Source organism: Onthophagus taurus, chromosome 7 (genome assembly GCF_036711975.1).
Source record: "Onthophagus taurus isolate NC chromosome 7, IU_Otau_3.0, whole genome shotgun sequence".
NCBI classification, from domain to species: Eukaryota; Metazoa; Arthropoda; class Insecta; order Coleoptera; family Scarabaeidae; genus Onthophagus; species Onthophagus taurus.
In genome coordinates this window covers 2,418,485-2,442,141 of record NC_091972.1, presented here as the reverse complement: position 1 = coordinate 2,442,141, position 23,657 = coordinate 2,418,485, and the positions used below count along the sequence as shown (strand labels likewise).

At 30.6% G+C, this 23,657-nt stretch overlaps 3 protein-coding genes across 5 annotated transcripts; 2 read left to right on the top strand and 1 right to left on the bottom strand.

Moving 5' to 3' along the window:
* Positions 1 to 115: 115 nt before the first annotated feature.
* Positions 116 to 1,001, top strand: LOC111424462 (exosome complex component Ski6). Its single transcript, XM_023057997.2, has one exon. The coding sequence runs from the start codon at positions 177 to 179 to the stop codon at positions 939 to 941; it is 765 nt and encodes a 254-aa protein (XP_022913765.1). The 5' UTR covers positions 116 to 176; the 3' UTR covers positions 942 to 1,001.
* A 195-nt stretch (positions 1,002 to 1,196) lies between these two features.
* LOC111424458 (mitochondrial trifunctional protein beta subunit) lies at positions 1,197 to 13,111 on the top strand. The gene is made up of 6 exons (XM_023057991.2): positions 1,197 to 1,479; positions 1,555 to 1,723; positions 1,781 to 2,156; positions 8,275 to 8,796; positions 8,854 to 9,093; positions 12,791 to 13,111. The coding sequence occupies exons 1-6, from the start codon at positions 1,413 to 1,415 to the stop codon at positions 12,836 to 12,838; spliced, it is 1,422 nt and encodes a 473-aa protein (XP_022913759.1). The 5' UTR covers positions 1,197 to 1,412; the 3' UTR covers positions 12,839 to 13,111.
* Positions 12,955 to 22,461, bottom strand: LOC111424460 (KH domain-containing, RNA-binding, signal transduction-associated protein 3-like). Of its 3 annotated transcripts, none has more exons than XM_023057995.2 (4): positions 22,119 to 22,461; positions 21,561 to 22,058; positions 21,210 to 21,506; positions 12,955 to 13,169 (listed from the first exon to the last, which is right to left on the bottom strand). In XM_023057995.2, the coding sequence occupies exons 1-4, from the start codon at positions 22,336 to 22,338 to the stop codon at positions 13,162 to 13,164; spliced, it is 1,023 nt and encodes a 340-aa protein (XP_022913763.1). In that variant the 5' UTR covers positions 22,339 to 22,461; the 3' UTR covers positions 12,955 to 13,161. The 3 variants fall into 3 exon arrangements, with proteins under 3 accessions (XP_022913763.1, XP_022913762.1, XP_071054027.1); XM_023057994.2 differs by lacking the exon at positions 12,955 to 13,169 and adding an exon at positions 13,413 to 13,901; XM_071197926.1 differs by lacking the exon at positions 12,955 to 13,169 and adding an exon at positions 13,413 to 13,515.
* Positions 22,462 to 23,657: the final 1,196 nt, after the last annotated feature.

Genomic DNA, 23,657 nt, shown 5'->3' with positions numbered 1-23,657 from the left:
TTAATTTATTATGTATTTATTTTAATACAACTTTAATAAAATAAAGCCGAAATAATTAAAACTTAATTCTTAAAATTATTATTTAACACTATCGCGAAGTTAGCTTTTTTAGTAATTAACAACATAACCTTACTTTTAAACGCTTTAAATCAACTATAAAATTTAATTTATTAAATATGAGTAAAAAGGAATTGATCTCAAAAGTAGGTCTTCGTTTGGATGGTCGCCGTGCAAATGAATTAAGAAGAATCCGTTGTAAATTGGGTGTTTTTGCTGAACCTGACGGAAGTGCTTACTTAGAGCAAGGCCTAACGAAGGTATTAGCGGCAGTGTACGGCCCCCACCAAGTTCGGACCCGCTCAAAAGCTCAACACGATGCCGCAATTGTTAATTGTCAATTTAGTATGGCTGTGTTTTCGACTTCAGATCGAAAAAAACGACCTCGAGGGGATCGAAAATCCACTGAAATGTCTATTCATTTACGACAAGCTTTACTAGCTGCAATAAAAATTGAATTATACCCTTGGTCACAAATTGATGTATATGTTGAAGTCTTACACGCAGATGGAGGTGTTTTTTCTGCTTGTGTAAATGCAGCCACTTTAGGTTTAATCGATGCTGGAATTCCCTTAAAAGAATATGTTTGCGCTTGTACAGCCAGCATAGCTAATAATGACACCCCCATGGTTGATATTTCACATCAAGAAGAAATTATTGGGGGGCCTACTTTAACAATTGCTGCTTTACCACATTCTGAAAGTATTGTTCTTATGGAAATGTCTCAGCGGTTTCATTTGGATCATTTAAAGAAAGTTCTTGAGAAAGCTTTACAGGGATGTAAAGATATTCAGAATATTTTGGATGAAGCTGTTAGAAATCATGTTGTTGATGTTGGTGCTTCTACTGGGTGGGCTAATACTACTGAGAAAGTTAAAAGATAATTGTATTTGTAAAATATAAGTTACATTTTTGATTAAAATAAAAATATGAATAAAAAATAATTTATTTAAATTTAATTTTTTTATAATAAATAATATTAAGTTGGTATCAATAAAAAATAGGGTTACAAATTTGACATTTTTTTTAACTTTTCAAAAAAAAACAAACTTCATTTTGATGTTCGAATTTGAATATCGTCTTATGTAAACAACAACATTTTTAAACATTGATAATCTACATGTGTTTACCTTTAATCTTTGGACCTTGTCCGTTCCGATGGAAGTCGATTCGGGTTAAATTTCGAATAGTAAACGATATCATCGCTCATTGCAACAGGTGATTTTGTGTTGGCATCAGTGCGGGTCAAAGTCGAGAGGAACTCGACGTTTCTGGTGCGGTGTATTTCACTCTTCCCCGGTTCGTGTTTTTTTACCTTTTACAAAAACTGTTCTAAAACAAGTACCACCCTCGAAATGGCAACGTATTTAGCAAAAAATATATTAAGAAGCCCCACCGCGTTAGCTTTAACACAACAAACGGGTAAGTTGAAGAAATATCAAACGAATTCTAATCAAAGTCCAATCTTAATGACTATTATTGCGTGTGTTTTTCTAGGCGTAAGAGCTTTTTCAGTTGGGGCTCAATTATATATACCTAGGAAAAGCGCTCCGGATAGAACGGGGAAGAATATTGTTCTTGTCGATGGAATAAGAACACCGTTTTTATTATCTGGAACTGATTATTCGCAGCTTATGCCACATGATTTAGCCAGACAAGCTTTACTGTATGTAATAAAATAACAATTTTACTTTAAAAAGTTAATATATTTAATTAATTATAGTGGTATTGCAAAGAAAACTGGAATTGATAAAGATATTGTTGATTACATCATTTATGGAACTGTTATTCAAGAAGTAAAAACTTCCAACATTGCCAGAGAAGCTGCTTTAGCAGCCGGATATAGTGACAAAACTCCAGCTCATACAGTCACAATGGCTTGTATCTCTTCTAACGTTGCAATGACCACCGGAATTGGATTAATAGCCTCTGGAGCTTATGAAACTATTGTAGCTGGTGGGGTTGAATTTATGTCTGATGTTCCAATTAGACATAACAGAAAAATGCGTAACTTCATGTTGAAAGCAAATAAAGCAAAAACATTACAACAAAAATTACAATTATTTTCTAGTATAAGACCTGATTATTTTGTTCCTGAGGTAAGTCTATATCAAACCTTAAGGCCACATTACAGTTCACCTTTTATATTATTATTTATTTAATTTATCTTGCATGCATGCGCAATTGACGCTTTCTTTTTGGTATTCTTGCACTTGTGCTGAAAGTATGGTTACTAGTTACTTTTTGTGTTGTCAACTGTAAAATATAAGGACATAATGTATTTTGTTGCAGAGCTGTTACAAGTACAAAAGACAAGTACTCCCAGTAACCAGTATAAGTAGCGCTATAAATTATTTTTACTCCAAGTAATAAGTAACAGGTATTTTTAAAAAGTACTTGGAGTAATAAGTCATTTTACTTGAAAGTAAAATTTCAAGTACTCAGTACAAAGTAATTATAACCTTTGAATGTACATATATCTTGTATTTTTAAATAATTCTCCTATACTGAGTAATCACACCCACCAACTTATCATTTTCCAGAAATTTCTACACATACTTCGATTTTTATAAAATTTTGCAAAATTTTCCAAATATATCTAAAGGTTTTGCAACAATTTCCTAAAATGTTCAAAGACATCCTGTTATTTCTGAGTGAATTAAGGATTTTTACAGAAGTTGTATGAATTTCCAAGAATATCCAAGAAAAAAGGATATCAAAAGATTTTCAAAGATACTATCCGAATTTCTCAGGATTTTTGAGGAATCCACTGAGTTTCCAGAGATTTCTATAGATATTCAGGTTTTCTAAAAGGATTTATGAAAATTTCCAAATACATCCAAGTAGCAATTTCCTAAAATTTTCAAAGATAACCAAATATTTCTAGAGATTTCAAGGAATATCCACAGATTTTTATGAATTTCTTAGGATTATTGAATGTATCCAAGGTTTTTGAATGATTTTTAGAAAAATTGGAAGGATTTCCATGGATATCTATGGATTATTACGAATATCAAGGATTTTTAATTCTTCCCAGACACTTATGTAAGCATTTCTTAATATTGCCAGGAGATTTCAATGGATTTTCAAGTATACCATAAAAATTTCACAGAATACCTAAGGTTATCTAGGATTTTACAGAGATTTCTACAGAATTTCAAGTTTTTAGAAAATTTTATAGGAATTTCCAAACATATCCAAGTATTTTGAAAAGATTTCCAAAAATTTTTATATACTACTAGATATTTATAAAAATTTTAAGGAATTTAGACACATTTTCAAAGCTATCCATCGATTTTTCCGGATATCTTAGGATTTTTGAGTGTAACCAAGGATTTTGATTGATTTTTGAAAAATTAAAAGGATTTCCAAGGATATCCACGGATTATTACAAATGCTGAAGATTTTTAATTCTTCCCAGATACTTATGTAGGCATTTCTTAGTATTTCCAAAAGATTTCAACGGATTTTCAAATATACTATAAAAATTTCTCAGAATATCTAAGGTTATCTAGGATTTTGCAAAAATTTCTACAGAATTTCAAGTCTTTAGAAGATTTTTTAGGAATTTCCAAACATATCTAGGGAGTTTGAAACGATTTCCAAAAATTTCTATATAGAACTAGGTATTTCTAAAAATTTTAAGGAATTTAGACACATTTTCAAAGATATTCATCGATTTTTACGGATATCTTAAGATTTTTGAGTGTATCCAAGGTTTTTGATTGATTTTTAGAAAAATTGGAAGGATTTCCAAGGATATCCAGGGATTATTACGAATGTCCAGGACTTTTAATTGTTCTCAGACACTTATGTAGGCATTTCTTAGTATTTCTAGGAAATTTGAAAAAGATTTCAACGAATTTTCAAGTATACCATAAAAATTTCTCAGAATACTTAAGGTTATCTAGGATTTTGCAGAGATTTAACAGAATTTCAAGTTTTTAGAAGATTTTTTAGGAATTTCCAAACATATCTAGGGAGTTTGAAACGATTTGCAAAAACTTCTATATGCAGTAGGTATTTCTAAAAATTTTAAGGAATTTAGACACATTTTCAAAGCTATCCATCGATTTTTCCGGATATCTTAGGATTTTTGAGTGTAACCAAGGGTTTGATTGATTTTTGAAAAATTAAAAGGATTTCCAAGGATATCCACGGATTATTACAAATGCTGAAGATTTTTAATTCTTCCCAGATACTTATGTAGGCATTTCTTAGTATTTCCAAAAGATTTCAACGGATTTTCAAATATACTATAAAAATTTCTCAGAATATCTAAGGTTATCTAGGATTTTGCAAAGATTTCTACAGAATTTCAAGTCTTTAGAAGATTTTTTAGGAATTTCCAAACATATCTAGGGAGTTTGAAACGATTTCCAAAAATTTCTATATAGAACTAGGTATTTCTAAAAATTTTAAGGAATTTAGACACATTTTCAAAGATATTCATCGATTTTTACGGATATCTTAAGATTTTTGAGTGTATCCAAGGTTTTTGATTGATTTTTAGAAAAATTGGAAGGATTTCCAAGGATATCCAGGGATTATTACGAATGTCCAGGACTTTTAATTGTTCTCAGACACTTATGTAGGCATTTCTTAGTATTTCTAGGAAATTTGAAAAAGATTTCAACGAATTTTCAAGTATACCATAAAAATTTCTCAGAATACTTAAGGTTATCTAGGATTTTGCAGAGATTTAACAGAATTTCAAGTTTTTAGAAGATTTTTTAGGAATTTCCAAACATATCTAGGGAGTTTGAAACGATTTGCAAAAACTTCTATATGCAGTAGGTATTTCTAAAAATTTTAAGGAATTTAGACACATTTTCAAAGATATCCATCGATTTTTATGGATATCTTAGGATTTTTGAGTATATCCAAGGTTTTTGAATGATTTTTTAGAAAAATTAGAAGGAGTTCCAAGGATATCCAATGATTATTACGAATGTCCAGGACTTTTAATTCTTCTCAGACACTTATGTAGGCATTTCTTAGTATTTCTAGGAAATATCTAAAAGAGTTCAACGAATTTTCAAGTATACCATAAAAATTTCTCAGAATACCTAAGGTTATCTAGGATTTTGCACAAATTTCTACAGAATTTCAAGTTTTTAGAAGATTTTTTAGGAATTTCTAAACATATCTAGGGAGTTTGAAACGATTTGCAAAAACTTCTATATGCAACTAGGTATTTCTAAAAATTTTAAGGAATTTAGACACATTTTCAAAGATATTCATCAATTTTTATGGATATCTAGAGATTTTTGAGTGTATCCAAGGTTTTTGAATGATTTTTAGAAAAATTAGAAGGATTTCCAAGGATATCCAGGGATTATTACGAATGTCGAGAATTTTTAATTCTTCCCAGACACATATTTAGGTATATCTTAATATTTCTAGGAAATTTCCAAAAGATTTCAACGAATTTTCAAGTATACCATAAAAATTTCTCAGAATACCTAAGGTTATCTAGGATTTTGCAAAAATGTCTACAGAATTTCAAGTTTTTAGAAGATGTTTAGGAATTTCCAAACATATCTAGGGAGTTTGAAACGATTTCCAAAAATTTCTATATAGAACTAGGTATTTCAAAGAATTTTAAGGAATTTAGACACATTTTCAAAGATATTTATCGATTTTTATGGATATCTAGAGATTTTTGAGTGTATCCAAGGTTTTTGATTGATTTTTAGAAAAATTAGAAGAATTTCCAAGGATATCCAGGGATTATTACGAATGCTGAGGATTTTTAATTCTTCCCAGACACTTATGTAGGCATTTCTTAGTATTTCCAGGAGATTTCCAAAAGATTTCAATGGATTTTCAAGTATATCATAAAAATTTTTCAGAATACCTAAGGTTATCTAGGATTTTGCAGAGATTTCTACAGAATTTCAAGTTTTTAGAAGATATTTTAGGAATTTCTAAACATATTTAGGGAGTTAGACACGATTTCCAAAAATTTCTAAACATATCTAGGGAGTTTGAAACGATTTCCAAAAATTTCTAAACATATCTAGGGAGTTTGAAACGATTTCCAAAAATTTCTATATAGAACTAGGTATTTCAAAAAATTTTAAGGAATTTAGACACATTTTCAAAGATATTCATCGATTTTTATGGATATCTAGAGATTTTTGAGTGTATCCAAGGTTTTTGATTGATTTTTAGAAAAATTAGAAGAATTTCCAAGGATATCCAGGGATTATTACGAATACCGAGGATTTTTAATTCTTCCCAGACACATATGTAGGCATATCTTAATATTTCTAGGAAATTTCCAAAAGATTTCAACGAATTTTCAAGTATACCATAAAAATTTCTCTGAATACCTAAGGTTATCTAGGATTTTGCAGAGATTTCTACAGAATTTGAAGTTTTTAGAAGATTTTTTAGGAATTTCCAAACATATCTAGGGAGTTTGAAACGATTTCCAAAAATTTCTATATACAACTAGGTATTTCTAAAAATTTTAAGGAATTTAGACACATTGTCAAAGATATCCATCGATTTTTATGGATATCTAAAGATTTTTGAATGTATCTAAGGTTTTTGATTGATTTTTAGAAAAATTAGAAGGATTTCCAAGGATATCCAGGGATTATTACGAATGCTGAGGATTTTTAATTCTTCCCAGACACTTATGTAAGCATTTCTTAATATTTCTAAGAAATTTCCAAAAGATTTCAACGAATTTTCAAGTATACCATAAAAATTTCTCAGAATACCTAAGGTTATCTAGGATTTTGCAGAGATTTCTACAGAATTTGAAGTTTTTAGAAGATTTTTTAGGAATTTCCAAACAGATCTAGGGAGTTTGAAACGATTTCCAAAAATTTTTATATACTACTAGTTATTTATAAATTTTTAAGGAATTTAGACACATTTTCAAAGATATCCATCGATTTTTATGGATATCTAAAGATTTTTGAGTAAAACCAAGGTTTTTGATTGATTTTTAGCAACATTGGAAGGATTTCCAAGGATATCCAGGGATTATTACGAATGCCGAGGATTTTTAATTTTTCCCAGACACTTATGTAGGCATTTCTTAATATTTCTAAGAAATTTCCAAAAGATTTCAACGAACTTTTAAGTATACCATAAAAATTTCTCATAATACCTAAGGTTATCTAGTACTTTGCAAAAATTTCTATAGAATTTCAAGTTTTTAGAAAATTTTATAGAAACTTCCAAACATATCTAGGGATTTTGAAACGATTTCCAAAATTTTTTATGTACTACTTAGGTATTTATAATAATTTTAAGGAATTTGGACACATTTTCAAAGATATCCATCGATTTTTATGGATATCTAAAGATTTTTGAGTGTATCCAAGGTTTTTGATTGATTATTAGAAAAATTGGAAGGATTTCCAATGATTATTACAAATGTCCAGGACTTTTAATTCTTCCCAGACACTTATGTAGGTATTTCTTAATATTTCTAAGAAATTTCCAAAAGATTTCAACGAATTTTCAAGTATACCATAAAAAATTCTGAGAATACCTGATGTTATCTAGGATTTTGCAGAGATTTAACAGAATTTCAAGTTTTTAGAAGATTTTATAGGAATTTCCAAACACCTTTAGGGATTTTGAAACGATTTCCAAAAAATTTCATAATCAACTGGGTATTTCTAAAAATTTTAAGCAATTTAGACACATTTTCAAAGATATCCATCGATCTTTACAAATATCTTAGGATTTTTAGTGTATCCAAGGAAATTTCACCTGATTTTTCAAGCATACCATGAAGATTTCATAGAATTCCTAAGACTGTCTAGGATTTTGAAGAAAACTTTAAAAAATTGTTATTTTACTTACTATTGAAAGTACTGGAAGTAGATAAACTACTTGGAGTAAACAAATAGTTCTTCAAGTACTTCTTATGTCAAACAAGTAACAAGTATCCAGTACATTTTAAGCTAAATACTGAAAGTGCAAGTATTAAGTATCTACAATTTGAAAGTACTGGCAGCAATCAAGTTAAAGTAAAAAAGTACTGAATACTTGCAGTACATTTTTACTAAATATATGTTGGCAGCATTGATTGCAATTGAAATATTGCAGTTAAAAGTTGTCAAATGTAAAGTCAATTGCGCTAGATATTGCCGCAATAACTTCGTGCGAGATACCTTGCATGCAAAAAAAATTGCTTACTGTAAAGTGGCCTTTACAATAATCAAATATTTAATCTTCTCCCTGTAGCTTCCAGCTGTTGCCGAATTTTCATCAGGAGAAACAATGGGTCATTCAGCAGATCGTTTAGCAGCGGCATTCGGCGCTACAAGAAAAGAACAAGACGATTTCGCCTTAAGATCCCATTCATTTGCACATCAAGCTCACCAAAAAGGCTATTTCACCGATATGCTCCCTGTGACTATAACGGGAGTTTCAAAAACGATCGATCGCGATAACGGAATTAGAGTTTCAACCCCCGATCAATTAGCCAAGTTGAAACCGGCCTTCATTAAACCACACGGAACCGTGACGGCAGCTAATGCTTCCTTTTTAACGGACGGCGCGTCCGCTTGTTTAATCATGCCCGAAGCGAAAGCTAAAGCTTTGGGATTAAAACCAAAGGCGTATTTACGCGATTTTATTTATGTTTCGCAAGATCCCGTTGATCAATTACTTTTGGGGCCGGCTTATGCCACACCTAAAGTACTTGAGAAAGCTGGATTAACTTTGAAGGATATTGATGTTTGGGAATTACATGAAGCTTTTGCGGTAAATTTTTGTTATTATTTAAATTAAGATTTGATTTAATATGGATTTGATTTGTAGGGTCAAATTATTGCAAATATAAAAGCCATGGATAGTGATTGGTTCGCTCAAAAATATATGAATCGTCCTAAAAAAGTCGGTTCTCCCGATATGGATAAATTTAATTCATGGGGTGGTTCTTTGTCTATTGGTCATCCTTTTGCAGCAACCGGTGTTCGATTGGCTATGCATACCGCTCATAGGCTTGTTCGTGAAGATGGACAATTTGGTTTAGTTGCAGCTTGTGCAGCTGGTGGTCAGGTAAAAATGAAAAATATGTCACTGGAACAAAGATAATATATGGCAAAATACTAAAATTTGAAAAATTGATATTTAATTCATTCCGAAATTTTATGTTTTTACCTTTAACGTTTCTTCCATCATAATGATACAAAAAAAAACTTGAAGGTGGTGCCTATGTTTTAGTATAGGCTCAGTTATTAAGATTATATTAACCCAAAACTTGTCACAATATTAGGGCGCCTCTTTATCAAGTGGAGTTATAGCTCTTTTGAATAATTAAGGGGGTTAGCCACCTTGGAGAGACGAAAATAAAGATAACTTTAAGATTTTTTGCTGCGTAGGAAAAAACGGGTTTTTATAAGCAGCTTTTCTAGTTTTAAAAACGTATTTTATTTATTAACAGTAAATAAAATTACGCCCGCTTGATGTCTGCAATGTTAGGCTTGCAAGTCGAGCAGGGTCAATTGGTGTGCAGGATTTCTCCTACACCGGAAGTCGAATAATCAAATTTCGAGAACGATTACTTTTTTAAACTCAAAAGCTAGGGAACTACGTAGGATTTTAAAAAATGTTCCTTTTTGACAAAATGGTGCCGATTTTACCAGGATTGTCATATTTATTGATAAAAAACATACGTAAAAATTTTGTAAAAGAGACAACTTGAGATACATCGAAAAACGGTAGATAGAGTAAGATGATACAAACTCATAATATAACATTTTTTGAAAATCCGTTTAGAAATGAGGGAGTTATCATCCGCATAAATTGAAAAGATTTAATTTTTAAAAAAGACGTTAAAGTTGATCAATAGGAAAAATTAAATATTTCTAATCAGCGATTCCTGCACCGTACATTTGTCCTTCCTGATGGTCATTCTCTTCTTCTGCAGCTAATCTGTCTGACAATAAGCTTCTACGAGCTTCTTTAGCCTCATTGGTCATGCGACGTGAGTCCGTTTCGTGGCAAAACTCAAAGCACGATCTTCCAATTGTTAACTTTAATGCTTGTATTATTAAAATTACAAGCGGCAATATCAGACGCAATGCCAACCACTTTCTTGCCACATCATGAAGCTTTGTAACCTTCATTATTGTTTTGTGTGTATCCCCCTAAACATCTTGTCAAAAGATGTTCTCTGGAAAGTTCTTCATATACAAGTTTCACAGCGGTGAAACCATCATTGTCCATTGCTGGCTTGTGGGTGTTCTCGTCAGATCTCTTTTTTCATATTCTTTAGGGAATTGTGACTTCTACGAATAACCAATCCATAATATATGGAAAGTTCATCAATTAATTTCCCCGTTAATTTTCCTTTGCCTCCTAGACTTCTGTTCCTTTTAAACCCAACCTAACCCATTCGCTTTTGCACATGATCGATGCATTCTTTTTTGTCACTTTAATATTTTCGTAAGGTTAAGGGTCCATAATACCTACCTTTGAAAGTTTTGCCGTCTCCGTCTCCTTTGTAAAAACAGTACTTCAAATTATGCTTTTTTTTCGGATCGTTGAAACATCTCTACGACGAAATCCACTTCCATTTTTCCTGAAGATCCGGTTTGGTTTATATCACGTTTTTCTTTTTTGATCTTCGACCCAATCTTGGTATTCTGCAGTGTCTTTTTTACCATTCCAGTAACTGCACTTTTTGCAAATTTTTGACTTTATTTCCAGATCAACTATTTTACCCGATGAAAATCCCCTCTTCTTCCATGTTCCATCACCAGAAACTGTTATTCCTCCAACTTGGTTGTTCTGCATGAATAATTCTGTTTCTTCGAAAAACACTTATCGCTCGCGCATGGCTCTTGTTGCAAGTGCAATTTTGGATCCACATTATTTGCAAACAACAATGTTAGAAAGGGCAGTAAAAATAGAAACAAAATCAATGAAACGGTATCTAAATGCTGCATCAACCTCGCGTTCCTTTTTTACCACCCATACTTGCAAATATATTTCATATTGCACTTCGTAAAGACTACTCGTTTTTAACTTTCGCCGTTGAAATGTGCGAAAAGCAAACTAAATGTCTAACTAATATCAAAATACTTACATATACAGGTGTCTTAGCGAGACCGGTCATTAGATGTTTCTGGGGTTCTGGACAATACAGAATAATAAAAATTTGAGAATTCAGATTTAAGTATTATCAATTGCGTTGTTTTTGACCGAAATATTTTTCGGCTGAATAAATCTGCAACTGATAATCTCAGAAACGTCTAATGACCGGTCTCGGTAAGACACCTGTATGTGGCGCTCCAAAATCAGAATAAACTAAAATCTTTTGTTGCTTCCGTTGCTTGGTTGAATGTGCATAGTCTTAAGTAGTAGTCGATGTCGAAGACGTTGCATATACCATTCGTATCAAATTACAAAAACCAGAAATTCTGCAAAATTACTTAATGAAGACCTTCGTCAATTAATTTAGTTTTAAGAAATTTAATAGATCAAAAATATTAACATACTGTGAATACATAGTCTTACAACTGTTAGTTTATTTTCCCACTTATTCGAGAGACAATAGTGTGTCACATTCAACGGCGTACCTCAGGGTTCTGTGTTCGGTCCTATTCTCTTCTTAATATTCATCAATGACCTCCCATCACATTTGCCTGCTCATACAAGAAATATCCTTTTCGCGGATGACACCACAACATTGAATGTATCGGCCTCTCAGGGTTATATAATTTCTTTCACAAGAAAATTGAACTTAATTAAATACGACTATGGTCTTGGGGGCGCAGCCATGTCGAGATTATCTCATATTAAAGATCTTGGTGTGATATTTGACCAAAAACTTACTTTTGAGAAACGGGGTGGTTTCTTAGAACAACAAAAAATTTTATAGACATCAAAGCAATTAAAGTATATATTACATTTTGCATATGTTCACAGCGTGTTACATTTTTGTAGCTCAGTTTGGAATCCTCAATATCAACTTTATATAAGTACAATAGAAAAAAGTCAAAAAAAAATGGTGAAGCTCCTCAGCTACAGGACTAACATGGATTATGTTGATTACGAGTCTGCATGTAGTGATGCGTTAACATACTACAAATACAAAATCATTAATAACGTAATTGATTCTCCTCCACTACTGGAGAGTATTAATTTTCGCGTCCCACCCCGACTGCTCAGACTAGATTATTTGTTTTATACTCCTATTATTCGTTCAAACATTTTTCAAAACTCTCCTATGCTGACAATGGCTCGAACATGCAATTGTTTTCAGCGCACTGGTTTGGAGATAGACATTTTCAGCAACTCTATTTAAGCGGTTACTTTCTGTCGCTTCCACTTCCTCTGGTCGCATATTCTGAATTTGTTGACTCTTGTTTTGTTTTATTATTTTTGTTCTTATTTTATTTATTATGTCTATTGTTATCTTTACAGTTATGTTACGTTATATTTTATGGTGTTTATATGTTTTTGTTCTATTTTTGTTGTAATTTTCAAGGCAGTTTTTTGTGGGTTTGTCCTGTTCTGTGCCTAACTTGGTGTGTAAATAAGATAAAAAATATTTGTTTCAGCTATTTTGCAATAAGATAAATATCATTACGATTATAATCCCAATTAATAATAATATTTGACCTTTCTTTCTGGTATTATTCTTTATTCTGTGGCTATAACAAAAAACTACAACAAACTGATTTTAATCTTGACTATATCAACTATCTTTATGACTTTTATTTTATCATAATTTGTTATTCTTTTTTAGGGTGTTGCAATGATTTTGGAACGACATCCAGATGCAGTAGCGATTTAATAAGAATAAGTATAAAATTGTCCCCCACACCATTTGTGCTGGTGCCTTACATGTATTTATACAATTTAATATTTTTATACAAAAGTAGCAATCAATTACTGTTTGTGTTTTCTTAAAAAAAAATGTAAATAAATAATTAATGCGTTGCGCCTCTCTTAAACTTTTTCTGTATCTTGAAGATTCTTTTTTTTAATATTTAGGTATAGGTTAAAAAAAATCAATTATTTGTTTTGTTAAAAACTATGTAATAAATAAAAATCTCTTAAAATAAAATCACAGTCTGATTCATTAATAAATTGGAATAAAATGCCCCGAATTGTCCTCTACAGACCTGTAACATAGAAAATAATTTAGAGGATACAATTTTAAATTAAAAACAGGATTTGTTAACATGCAGGTTTCTTTTGTTTAATTTAGATTGTTAAAGTTTTTTCTTTCTAAGATGTATTACTGTTTTTAATTTTTTTAAGTTTTAAAATTAAATTAAATGGTTTTTACCTGAAGTCCAGTTGTCTAAAAAATATTATAACACTTTGGCTGCTTTATTTTGTATTAAATAAAATAAATTAAATCCTTCATTTAACACACGTTTATATCAAATACAACAACTACTTCGAATACGTACATTTTATTTAATAATCGATTTTCATTTTAATAATTCAAATTAACGTTTATATCTAAAAAAAAGAAAAGACTTACAATGAGATTTTTTTGTAACTTTAAGATTTTGCATCTATTATTATTAAGTTAATTATTAATTAAATATTATTTGTTTCATTTTCTTCAACACTCAGGTAATAGTTATTATTAATTTTTTTTTATTATCATAACGTTTAAACTACGACACGTTAACTAATTCATTAATTAATTTTTTACGTGGTTAGTTATAAATTGAGATTACAACGATTTTTTTTTGTTTGATCGATTATGGGGCGGTTACGGGACGTTTTTTATTTTGACGGACGTGTGTATGGGGAAGAACGATAACGCGAAGTCGGCTCTCCATGACGTGAACTTGAGCTCGGAGCTGTTTTATAATGTTTCCATCGCTGGGTTGGGGGCTCTGTGTGCACAACAATTTAAAAGAAATTTTAAAAGATATCTTATTTTTTGTGGTTTTTAGTCACCTTACACAACTATGGTATATATTTTTTAAACTTATTTTATTAGATCTCATTAGATTTTCCATAAGTATATTTATAATTTTTTAGTTATATAGTTAAAATTAATTGGACCGCGTTATACATCACTTGACTAAGCGACATTTTATCGTTTTTAAAGATTTTCATGCTGTCTGGTAGGTAAAAGTGTCCAAACTCGATATATTTAACTTTAATATTAATGGTAATACAATCACTTCCGATTTGAAACGTCAACGTCAATTTTGACAGATTTGTCATCTTCATTAAAAAAACCTTAAACAAAAAATAAAATATTCGAATGCGCTCTGTAAGTAATTTTAACTACAGAATCAAACCACATAGACTCTAGCTCAGAAACTACAGACTCTTGAACCAAAACAAACCTAATATTCTTATTGTTTCAGAATCAGATGAAGCTTACTCGTCTCTTAGAAAGCTTGAAACCTTTGTATTATCAAGAGAGAATGTTCCAGATAATATTCATAATTCTTTACATTTCATAGGAGATTTTTTCGACAAAAAGAAATTGTTCGCTTCAAGCCAAAAGAAAATTACGGATTACTTGAAAAAACTTGATTAACTTTCTACTTACAATAGTATTAAGGTTTCTGTTTTAAATATACGTATCCTTAGTGATTCGAGTTAGGGGAATTTCACTGTATTTGTTTAAAACGATAAAGCTAAGCGCCAATCACGTTATACGATTTCATGTCCGATTTGCATCATACGTCTAAGAATCGACTTACGATTAGATACGACATTTAGACAAACCAAGAAATTCTACAATAGAAAAAATAGATGAACCTACAATTTCGGGCCAGTGTCGTTTTCTAGATGTTAGTATGAAATTAAAAGTTTATGTCTTTTATTTTATATAGAATTTATGTCTAATTAGTTTTGGCCCTGTGTCATCTTCAGAGACTCTACAAGTAAATTAACATCTCTGATCTTATCTATTTTACAAACGACAGCGGTAGGTAGCACTAGTTAGCATAAGATATTACTATGTTGTATATTTTTATTGAACTAGAACTAGAAACATTCGGGTTTAGTCGTGAAAAAAACTTTCAGTTGTCAATGTCAACTTTAATTTTATTATTATATTTTTAATCTTCATAAAATAACCTTTAAAGTGAGTCCAAACTTGACGCATTTATCTCAAAAAACCAAAAAGTTCGAACTTTTAATTTTGACATATTTGTCAACTTCATAAAAAATCCTTTAAAATGAGTCCAAACTCGACATATTTAACTTTAATATTAATGAAAATACAATCACTGCCGATTTGAAACGTCAACGTCAATTTTGACATATTTGTCATCTTCATTAAAAAACCTTTAAAATGAGTACAAAGATGACGCACTTCTCTCAAAAAACAAAAAAGTTAGAATAAAAAACATTAAACCTTAAGTTAGCAACAATGAAGATAGCAATTTAATTCTTAAATATTAATACCAACCTTAATTTTTTATTTCTTTTATTACATTTTATGTATATGACAAATATTAAGACATTTTATAAATATTATGAATATGTCAAAATGACATTGACATTTCCAACCGGAATTTGCTTATATCTCGAGTAATATTGGAATTAAACGTATCATGTTTGGACTCATTTTAAAGGATTTTTCACGACGATTACAAATATGTCAAAATTAACGTTGACATTTTTAACCGGAAGTTGACCGTAACGTCATTAATATTGAAGATAAATATGCCGTGTTTGTACTCATTTTAATCGATTTTTAATGAAGATTACAAATATGTCAAAATTGAGGTTGACATTTTAAACCTGAAGTTAGTTATCATATAATAGAAGTTTTATAACTGAAGTTAATCTAGTTTATAATAAATTAGTAACTAATAATCTGATTTCGACTTTGATATGTGATCTTTTTTAACCCTTTGTGTCCCAAGAAGTTAAAGATTTTGAAACTTTCTGTATCAAAATCACTCATTGTCAGTAAAGGCCTTTGGGATTAATTTTAGCAAAATATGACAGTCCCCCCATTACAGGGGGATAATGCTACTTGAGAGTACTGTCAGGCATTAAAATTTAGAAAATAAGTAACACTTGTTTTAGCTAAATCACATTATGATATTCAGAAAAAGAGTTCTTTGTAGAGTCTGAACTAAATAGCATTGACAGAACAATTTTTACACCTTCCTCTTTCTTTTCCAAAAGTGATCCACAGCGAAACTTTCACCTTTTGGGTAACTGGGCTGGTGAACTTGCGCTACGACATTTTCGTGAATTTTCTTCATCAAGAATATATAACAAAAGAATTAACGAAGCATATATCACTTCTTGGAAGTTGTCTTGCTTCCTTTTTACGGTAATTAGAGCAAAATTTCACGCACTTACTGTCTCCTCTTTTCATCCACCAAATTTTTTGATGCCTCTTTTTGGGACCTTATTGTTCCACAAGCTAGTTTCAGTTTTTCCAAAAGACAGATACTTGTAAAAAGTTATCGAAATAAATCATTCTATTTTTATTAAGTCTTCAGCATTACTCCAGAAGAGTTTATAGCTTGGCAAACTGTGATAACTCATTAAGAAATTTATGCCAAGGAAACACAGCAACTTTTCTTCTTTCAAGTTTAGCGTTTGATAGGTAATATCTTTCACACAGTTACCCATCAGTGTTAGAAAATAATCTGTATGATTATTGCAAGTTGCAAAAGTATCACCAATTATTCCTTTTAGATAATCGTACCTTGGAATTTCAGTCTGTTTTTCCGTTTTCTCCATTTTCTATCAATTTCTGCCTTGTTCTTCTTCTTGGATCCTTTGCCACGTATTTCTACGACTTCAGTGTCACTTTCCTCCTTTTGATTAGTTAGTTGTTCTATTTCTTTATGTTTTAGCATAGGTATCTCACTCTACTCTATTCTTAATCTTCTATGTCTGTCTGTTCAGAATTATGCAACTGAAGATTTTCTAATTCAACAATAACTTTTCAAGCTCTTCGTCAGTCAAAGCTTTATTCAAGCCCAAAACGTATCTGTATAGATACGTTTTGTAATTATATATCTTGATAATTGCAATACGTAAACAATACACGAAGCTTTTTTGTTGTATAGTGGAAAGTACCGACAGCTCTAAAAGCGCCGAATAGATTACTACAGCTTAAAATGAGTGTTTAAAGCTACCGGAACTTTAAAGTACCGTCGCACAGTGGTCCGAGCGGTAAGAAAATCCGATCGAAAATATTATTTTGGTGTTAGCAATTAGCTAGCTTTATGAAACTTGGCATATGATTATAAGACCAAAAGGGTAATGTTGTGTCAAAATTTGAATTAAATTCGTCAACCGGAAGTAGTACTACGCAAGCAGTACTTTATTTAAATTCATACTCATTTTCTTTTCATATAAATTAGGACTTTAAAGAAGAATATTACTATAAAATTTTGTGCAAAACATTAGACGTATATTACTTCACATTTTTTTTGTGTAATTACGTGATCGCAAATTCCTATCTAAATTGTTTTATAGAGGACCTATACCGGATGTATCACGTAACTGGTTCGTTAGAACTTTTTTAGGTACCACTATTCGTAGCGGTTTGAAATTTTGACAACATGGATTGTTCATTCGAAGCTTTCGATCTAAAATACTTTCAAAATGGCCGCCACTTCCGGTCTGCCGGATGTAGACCACAACTTCGTTATTTTAAATGGAATGCTATAGTTTTTAATGCACCTTTTAATTATATTCGACAAAATAAGTTGACTTTGATAAAAGTTATTACCTACCATTTTTCGTTTTCGAGTTATTTTGTTTTTAAGTTTTTCTTTGGCAAATTACTTTATGCTCTTTAAAACCTTATATCTCAGCCAACGTTCATTCAAAAAAGCTCTAAATTGGCACGATTACTCTTGAGATGTTGTCAAACAGATTGTCATTTGTTGTATTAAAGTATCTTATACAGAGTGGTCAAAAATTGAATTATCGTTTCTCCATATTCAATGGTAAGAAAGTCGAAAATTTTAAATGAATTTTTTTACCCTATCAGAAATGGAATTTGATAAAAATGTGGCAAAATTAATTGGCAGAATTAGTTGGTTAGATAGTTCAATTTTACTTAGCTTTTACTAAAAATGTTTTAAGAACTATTCGAGAATAAACTCATCGTTAAACTCAATAAACTCATTGTTATATTCACCAACATAACAAAATTTATCTCAATTTGTGTGAGCCTTCTTCATTTTCTAGATCTTGTTCCTCTATATTTACTTCTTCATCATTATTGTCTTCTTCTTCACTTTCTTCATCATCATCATCTTCTTCTTTACCTTCCTTTTCTTCTAGAGATTTGTCCAGTATAAGTAAATTTTTCATGTCTTCATTCATATTTTTATATATTATGAATCAATTGATTGATCTGAACATTCTTTATAAAAGTTACTAATAAATGGATCGGAGTTCAGTAATAGTCTTTTAAATAAATCTTCATTTGTTTGAAGTCTACCACATTTTCTTGTGTGACACTGTCTAAATCTGCGTACTTGTTTGTTTTTTGCTTCTTGATAAATAAGATCCACAATTATGTGTTAAGTAATCTTTGACTGCCAATTTTTTGGTTAAGGCGCACGTTGGCGCAAGATTTCTTTCTTATGCTATGTACAGGGTGGTTCAAATTCGATGTCCGAATAGGCTAACTCGAAAACTATAAGAGTTAGAAGAAAAGTAGCTGAGATGTCATGATCTCGTTTTTCGAGAAACTGCTAATGCCGAAAACCTCATAGCGCTATCGTCTTTTGTTTTTCCGCTAGAGGCTAAAATTGAAAATATCGTAAAACCAGCAAGCGCAATTATCTTGGTTATTATTATAGCTGGAGTATTATAACTAAGACATTATATGGACACTTTTTTACAGAGAATTTGATGACGTAGTCAAAAAAATTTTTTCGGTTTTAGATTTTGAGATATTAACGCAATGTTCGTTTTTTTAAATGGAAACAACCACTGATTATTCGCTTATTAAATTCGTTATTTTTTTTTCCGATTACAAAAATATAGGGTTTGACAGGTCTATTTCTTATTGTTTTAGAATAAAGCTAAAAATTAACTTTTCTTTTAGTGTCTTCCAAGAAATTAAATTTACAGTTTCCTGTAAATTACGGTAGTATAATTAAAAATTAAAAAAACATATTTCTGATATTTGAAACAAATATATTTGTTGAACTATTTAATTTATATATGTAATTATACAAAAGTTGGAATAGATTGCATAATTTCACATTTTTGTATTAATATTTAATATTATTATTAAATGACTTAATAAATTATTGATAGATGGCGCTCATATATATTTTTTTAATTCAACCTAAACATAGCAACATTTGTTTGTATTCAAAAATTTTCTAAAAATCCTGTTTTTTAAGATGGATTACGAAAAGTTTAACATGTTAGAATGTTACATATTAGAAAATAAAGTAAATTTTATATAAATTTTTAGTAGAATAATTTTTAGTTATAGTACCGTAATTTACAGGAAACTGTAAATTTAATTTCGTCGATGACACTAGATGGAAATTTTATAAAAAAAGTTTATTTTTAGCTTTATTCTAAAACAATAAGAAATAGACCTTTCGAACTCTATATTTTTGTAATTAGAAAAAAATAAAGAATTTAATAAGCGAATAATCGGTGGTTGTTTCCATTTAAAAAAATGAAAATTGTCATGATATCTCAAAATCTAAAACAAAAAAAATTTTTTTGTCTACATCATCAAATTCTCTGTAAAAAAGTGTCCATATAATGTCTTAGTTATAATACTCCAGCTATAATAATAACCAAGATAATTGCGTTTGCTGGTTTTACGATATTTTCAATTTTAGCCTCTAGCGGAAAAACAAAAGACGATAGCGCTATGAGGTTTTCGGCATTAGCAGTTTCTCGAAAAACGAGATCATGACATGTAAGCTACTTTTTTTCTAACTCTTATAGTTTCCGAGTTAGCCTATTCGGACATCGAATTTGAACCACCCTGTACACCATACCTTCAGCAATAAAAAAATGTTAGCTACAATTGTTCGATTTTGTTCGCTCGCAAGATATTTAATTTAAAAGATTAAAAAAATATAAGTATTTATTGACGTTAATAGAAATGGTTGTAATTTTTTTCAACAAACATCTTTTGAAATTTGGAGAGGCGTAAAATGAAGACCTTTCTGTACTTTATAAGAAACCAACGACACAATATTTTCAAGTAGTGATATACCATCTTTTTTGTTTTCTAAAAAATTTCCTTATACAAAATAAGGTAATTGTAATAGCAATTTATTTCGCGCAGTAGCTATTATAAAACATCAAAGACTTCATAAACTTCACTAAGAGTCTATTAATAGTTAAAATATATGTAACATTTAAAAAAACAACACTATAAAAATTTTTTTTTAATTGATTTTCGATCGGGTTTTGAGTGTTTTCGGACCACTGTGCGTCGGGACACAAAGTGTTAACAAAACAAAAAGAAATATTAAGAAACTTATTTGTGAAATAGATAAGATGAGAGATGTTAATCTATTTGTAGAGTCTCTGAAGATGGCCAAGGTCCGAAACTGGTTAGACTTAAATTCTATATCAAATAAAAACCAGTTTAAAAGTACAAAATCAAACTCTAGATTATTTTCTTCAAAAATTTTTACACGAATCATCATTTGGTCTCTAGTTTTAGCGATTAAATTTATGCCACGACTTACAGAAACACCCTGTATACCCTCTGTGCTTGTGACAGCTGTCATTCTGTGATAAAAATGGACAGGCACCAAACAATTTTCAATAGTTTGAGCCTGTCTATTCTGAGAAGTCTTATATTTTTAGAGAGATGAATTTCTCAACATTATTCATTTGTTGCTTAGTCAAGTGATGCATAACGCGGTCCAATTATGCTGTTGGTGAAAAAGAAATATCCCAATAAAATAATGAATTATAATCCACAAGTGTTTTTTTTTTAAACAGGAATTCACTGTGTTTACATTATTAATTAATAACCTGAGTGGAAATTAAAGCTTTAATATGTTTTTAAGTGTTAATTTTATGCGTTTATTAAAAGTCAATTTTATTTTTAAGTTAGTAATTAAAAGTTTACTTTATGGAGAATCTATTGAAATAAATAATTAAAAATACACAAGATTTTTAAGTTTTAGGACCATTTTTGTTTTAAATATTCTTTTAGCCCCTCTTCAAATCTCTTTTTGTTTGTATAACTTTTAACTTACCATACGAAGAACTCGCTTCGCGATAATAATCAGTTTCATATTCAGCCTCATACGAATGCCCGGTAGAATAAGAACGTCCATGACCTGAAGAAGGTGGATAATGATCGTATCCAGGATCTGCAGGATCATAAGTGTCTTCGTAACCGTAACTTTCCTCCATGGCGACCCTGGCCCTATCTAAAATTGACAAAATCTTCGTTTTTGCCGGCATCACCCTTGGAGTTGGAACAGGAACCCTTGTAGCGGTACGCATTTGAACTGGGGGGCGAGGAATTGGTTGTCGGGTTGGTCCTTGACCTGTAAAATTAGGTGGTTCTTCAGATTTAAGCTGGAATTAATTTGCAAACTCACTTCGCATGACTGGAGGTCTCCTCACTTCCGTACGAGTTTCAACTCCATCATCTGATGTCATAATTTCCATTTCTCGCATTTGTTCTTGTCTAATATTGTCGTTGTTGTCTGGGATGAGATATTTTCGGACTTCTGCTAAAGCATAAGCCACCCGAGCGTGGGCTTCAGCTGGGGGACCTAAAGCTGAGATTTCAACGTGGAGATCATCACCTAAGTGGGCGTATTTTGGGTCGAGGGATTGACGCAATTCCTCTTCTTTTTGACGATCTTTCATGGAACCGCGACCCAAAACTGCCATTTTACACATGGTTTCTTCTTGGAGACGTTTCATTGAGTTGCCTTTTGGGCCTAATAGTTTTCCCACAAAATTAAACTTTGGGTGTTCACGTACTGGAACTAATACTTTCACTGACACTTTCATTGGTCTTTCTCTGTAGATATCTACGAATTTTTGATCTTTTCCAGGGATTTTCCCCGTTGTTTGAGCTTTTTGTATCTCTAAAATGAAACAATCTTTATAGAATCAATCACAAAGCATGAGAGAATTATTAAAAATACCTTGTTCAATAAGTCTACAAGCATGCGGACTTTTCAACTCGTCCAAGAGTTGCTTTTCAGCGAGAAGATCTCGAATGTACTCATTTAACTTTTCGTGTTGGTTTGCTGATTCTTCCCCGGGTTTTTCTTCAGAGTTGTTGTTGGAAGAACTACTTTTTCTTTTGTACTCCGTAGAATACTGCCCTGGTGCACTAACCGGCGATTCGTACCTCTCTGCCATTAGATACTAATGTTATAAATCACCTAATAAACCAATTATTTAATAAATTAGTCTATTTTTTTTGTAATAATGTAGGATCGATGTGAAAAATACAACATAAGAACCAAACTAATGCCGGTTTTTGATAGATTTCTTTATATGACGTAAAATGTAGTGCAATCTAGCGGATAAATTTGGAATTATGAACTTGAAAGAATAACAACAAGATGGCGCACGATAATTTTTACATTTTTATTTTATAATAATTGTGATTAATTAATTATAATTAATATACAGGTGTTTCTGTAAGTCGTGGCATAAACTTAATCACAAATACTAGAGTCAAAATGATGTTTTGTGCAAAAATTTTTGAAGAAAATTGTCTAGAGTTTGATTTTGTACTTTTCAACTGGTTTCTATTTTATATAAAATTTAAGACTAACTAATTTCGGCTCTTGGCCACCTTCAAAGACTCTACAAATACATTAACATGCCTCATCCTATCCACTTTACAAACAAGTTTCTTAATATTTCTTTTCCTTTTGTTAAAAAAGATCACATATCAAAGTCGAAATCAAATTATTAGTTACTAATTTACAAAATTAAAGTTTAAAAAGTTGTAAAATGAAATTAAGGACGAATTGTTACCAGTTTACAGGTTAAAATTTAAGAACGCTCCTTTTTAACAAAAAAATTATTAGGAAACTTGGGAAAAATTCAAAAATCATCATGTGGCATAAAAATCGACGATTTTCTTTTAATCAATGTAAAATGACCCAAAAAACACGTTAAAAATAAAAAGAAAGTGCTGAAAAGTGATTAACACTAGACTAACTTCAGTTATAAAACTTCTATTATATGATAACTAACTTCAGGTTTAAAATGTCAACCTCAATTTTGACATATTTGTAATCTTCATTAAAAATCCTTTAAAATTCGATGTCTGAATAGGCTATCTCCGAAACTATAAGAGTTAGAAAAAAAGTAGTTCACATGTCATGATCTCGTTTTTCGAGAAACTGTTAATGCCGAAAACCTCAAAGCGCTATCGTCTTTTGTTTTTCCCCTGGAGGCCAAAATTGAAAATATCGCAAAACCAGCAAGTACAATTATCTTGGTTATTATTATAGGTGGAGTATTATAACTAAGACATTATAAGGACACTTTTTTATAGAGAATTTGATGACGTAGCCAAAAAAATTTTTTCTGTTTTAGATTTTTAGATATTATAACAATTTTGGTTTTTTGAAATGGAAACAATAACTGATTATTCGCTTATTAAATTCGTTATTTTTTTCTGATTACAAAAATATAGGGTTATATAGGTCTATTTCTTATTG